Genomic DNA, 4141 nt, shown 5'->3' with positions numbered 1-4141 from the left:
CCCTAACTTTCTTGATCTTGGATTCAAGAGACTTCATTATGGCATGCCTAAGGGCATCAAAACCCTAATGTTATTTCCTACTCATTGGATGTCCTCCAAACCCTCGTGTCATCTGATTCTCCATCATTCACGGTGCTTGATTCTCTTGCTTGGTCTAATTTCGTTCAACAAACTCTTGTCCATGGTCTATTTCATCTGGTCAATGTTATCTCATGCCATTGTAATGCCGTTGTTGCTCGGTCTATGAATCTTTTGTTTAGGCCCTAACACATTGTATCTTATTGGCCTTGCTAAGGTCTTTGTCTTTCTTTCATGTGTCATTTGTGGATTTTGTTTGAGTTTATACAAGTCATTTCAATCCATTTCAAATTAGGTCATTTGATACAAATCATACCTAATTACAAGTCATGCTCATTCAAGTCCAAATTCAAACCATTTCAAGTAACATGTTCATCCATTCATTTTCATTCAAATAAACAATTCTATTCATTATCATCCATAAATGTTCATTACATAAAAAAAAATCCAAAAAAATTACATTTTGACCAAAGTCAACCCAAACTCTTTTTCATCCTAAACCACTAAATAGCCAATCCTAGTTCTACATTTCTTTCCCCATGTCCATTTTGAGCTTGATTTAACCATTTGGACTTGATTTTCCATTTTGCAGTCAACATGCCATGAACATGTTTGAACTTGGGCTAGCCTTAACTTAAACATCCTTGCAGCCCTGCATTATGCAACACATAAACCAGCAATGTATCACAAGATTGATCCATAACAATACTTCACATAGTTACAAATGCACATCCGAGAAAACATGGCTTAAATACCTAGTTTGAGATGCTTCAATCCTAACCACACGGTCCATAGTATTGACCACACCATATGGTGTTACTTCTGCAGGCATCAAAACTATCCTGCATTAAGTTCCAAGTGAAGGCATGAGCAAAGCACTCCATTAAACTAGCCTAGCCATTGAATCTACACAACCTGACCAAGTCAGAACCAAGGTGCATAACAGGATGCCAACATGTCCAAGACAGAACCAAAATGCACAACATGAGACAATGAATAACATGCCAAAATGAACTAATAATCCATAATGCATAACAGGATAGCATTAGGACATGCTCATGATAGGCTTTCCATTTCATGTACGATGACAACCTGTAACTAAGCACACATACATGTAACCTACAGTTCATAAATCTTAAAGCCAATACAACACTTCATTCGAGACACATACACTAGCAGTATACCATGCAAACATTACAACATGGGCATGCCAAATAGCTGGGCAAAGTAGTCTTGTAGTATATCATAGTTTATCCTGCATTCAACGTCAAGACAAACAATGACCTTTCCACGACATCAAACCAAACTAGAAGCTAACAAAATTTGAAGGAGTTTTAAAGAGGACGGTCCTGCAGGTCGAACTGGACAATTGGCAACAAAAATTCAACAAGGATTCCACCCGCACATTGCCTTGTACAAGAAAACCATATAGTTCACAACACCAGTCAACATAATAGCCTCATTTAATCACAAGTTCAATCCCACGAACATGACACTTAACCCTTAACTCTGCACATTGACAGAACACTAGTTTCGAAGTCCACAATGAGATAACATAATTCAATGCAGGGAATCGTGACCTAACAACACATGACTCCCCTGCATCAAACAGTGTTAGCAGAAATTAACTGAATATCAATTTTCACTCCATCTCATTAACAAAATAAACTCACTGATTGACATTCAAACTAACATATAGCAACAACTCATAACTGTCAATAATTTCTCATAACTGACTTTGTAACTATCCTAACCGTTTCCTAACCGTTTTGCAAAGCTCTAACAAAATTGAGTAGAAGATGCCAACAAAAATACAAAGCATAACATAATTGAGTTTGTGTATAAAAGCATCATTACATCATTGAGTTTGGGATTGATTTTGCTTCTTCTCAGATCCCAATCTTCATTCTCTCAAATTCAATCCCTTTCAATCTGCATCTATCAAATCCTCTCCCTCACCCCAAAGCTCTCTTTCTCCATTTTTGCTCAGAGCTTCACATTGAAGCTCTGAAATAACAAGAGTTGGACCTCTTAGTTTCTAAACATCTATTATGCTCATACAATCAACGATAACGTGATTTCCAGAATCTTTCCTACATACTAAAAAACTAGAGAAGAAGAAGAATACACGTATAGGGAGAAGAAGAAAGAAGAAGAACATAAGGAAGAATCAACGAATCAGAGCATACATGAATTGCATCGCAATCACTGTTTCCAACTTCGTCTTCTCTGGTAAGTTGCTCGACCCTTAGAGGTAGATTTAGAAATAAAAGATAATCAGAAAATCCCTGAAGATGTAGCTACACCAAAAATGGCTGAGAAGGAAAAAAGAGCCAAGATCTGTCATCAGACTCCCATATCCTCAAAGAGCAAAGAATAAGGATCATCATGAAAAGAATTTTGAGAAGTTCTTAGAAATATTCAAAAAGCTTGAGATTAATATACCTTTTTTGAGGCGCTAAAGCAAATGCCTATATATGCCAAGTTCATGAAAGATATTATCTCCAAGAAACACACAACAAACACTAAACCTATACTTTTGACTGAAACATGCAGTGGCATATTACAAGGTATCAAGATTCCTATGAAAAAGAAAGATAGGGGCTTTGTAACCATTCCATGCACAATTGAAGATAGAAAATTCAAGAAGGCACTTATTGATTTGAGAGCTAGTGTGAGTCTTATGCCTTTATACATCTATAGAAAGTTAGGCATTGGTACGATTTAAGACATTAGAATGACACTTCAGTTTGCAGACCACTTAGTGAAAAAATGCTATGGGATAGTAGAAGATCATCTGGTAAAAATAGACAAATTTGTGTTTCTTATTGATTTTGTGAGTCTGGAAATGCCTGAAGATGAAAAGATTCCATTTATCTTGGGAATACAGTTTCTAGAGATCGGACGATGCATGATAGACATAAAGGAAGGAACCATGACTCCAAAGGTTTATGAAGAAGAATTAAAGTTTGATGTCCAGAACACGACGAGGTACAAAGATAATGTAGGGACCAGTAATACAATTGAGGTGTTAAACACAATGATTTCTCAGTCTGTTCAAATGTAAACACCAAAATTACCTTTTGAAAGAGTCTTTAGCCTATCCGGTCAAGAAATAGAAAATAATAAGGATGAAAAAGAAAAAGAAGTGATAGCTATGATGGAAGCACAACCTCAGTGGAACAGATCCAAACCACACCAGTGGGAGGATTTAAAAGCACTACGAGAAGAAAAAAACCAAAAGGAAAAAAAAGGTACAAAGTTAAAGCAGCTATGTGAGAATATCAAATATGTCTTCTTCGACACTGAGAAGAATTATCCTATTATCATAAGTTCAGGGTTACAAGAAAAAGAAGAGGAGAAACTAGTACAGGTACTCAAGAAATATAAGAGTGCCGTTGAGTGAACCATTGGAGACTTGAAAGGAATTAGTCTAACATTGTGCATGCATAAAATACTAATCGAAGTTTATCAAAAACCAATGGTTCAACCTCAAAGAAGATTGAATCCAGCAATAAAATAACAGTTAGGAAGGAAGTGGTAAAATTGTTGGATGCAAGTCTGATTTATCCTATATCTGACAATTAATGGGTAAGTCCCGTGCATGTTGTGACAAAAAAGGGAGGAACAACGGTGATAATGAATGAGAAAGATGAATTAATTCCCACTTGAACAATAACTAGCTGGAGAGTGTGTATTGATTCTAGAAGACTTAACATTGCAATAAGGAAGGATCATTTTCCTCTCCCCTTTATTGATCAGATGTTGGAGAGGCTCGCTGGTCATGAGTATTATTGCTTTCTTAATGGGTGCTCAGGATATAATCAAATTGTAGTAGCCCTCGAGGATCAATAAAAAACAAAGTTCACATGCCTGTATGGTATCTTTGCCTACAAAAGGATTTAATTTGGGTTGTGCAACACCCATGTTACATTTCAAAGATGTATGCCATCCATTTTCGCTGACATGCTTGAAAAGCATATGGAAGTGTTTATGGATGATTTTTCTGTTTTTAGTTCTTCTTTTCATAACTATTTAACTAACTTATCTCTTTTTCTTAGAA

The 4141-nt window shown here is 36.1% G+C and overlaps 1 protein-coding gene across 6 annotated transcripts; it reads right to left on the bottom strand.

Moving 5' to 3' along the window:
- Nucleotides 1-457: 457 nt before the first annotated feature.
- On the bottom strand, nt 458-2969 carry LOC127097445 (uncharacterized). Of its 6 annotated transcripts, XM_051035938.1 has the most exons (4): nt 2421-2905; nt 2268-2327; nt 834-920; nt 458-730 (listed from the first exon to the last, which is right to left on the bottom strand). In XM_051035938.1, exons 1-4 carry the CDS (start codon nt 2423-2425, stop codon nt 574-576), a joined length of 309 nt encoding a protein of 102 aa, XP_050891895.1. In that variant the 5' UTR covers nt 2426-2905; the 3' UTR covers nt 458-573. The 6 variants fall into 6 exon arrangements, 2 of the variants coding, with proteins under 2 accessions (XP_050891895.1, XP_050891896.1); XR_007793032.1 differs by having other exon boundaries at nt 547-730; nt 834-1677; nt 2268-2969; XR_007793033.1 differs by having other exon boundaries at nt 547-730; nt 834-993; nt 2268-2956.
- Between the last annotated feature and the right edge of the window lie 1172 nt (nt 2970-4141).

Source organism: Lathyrus oleraceus, chromosome 6 (assembly GCF_024323335.1).
Source record: "Lathyrus oleraceus cultivar Zhongwan6 chromosome 6, CAAS_Psat_ZW6_1.0, whole genome shotgun sequence".
Classification (NCBI taxonomy): domain Eukaryota; kingdom Viridiplantae; phylum Streptophyta; class Magnoliopsida; order Fabales; family Fabaceae; genus Lathyrus; species Lathyrus oleraceus.
Note: the sequence above shows the minus strand (reverse complement) of the source record. Positions and strands in the feature narration are given on the sequence as shown.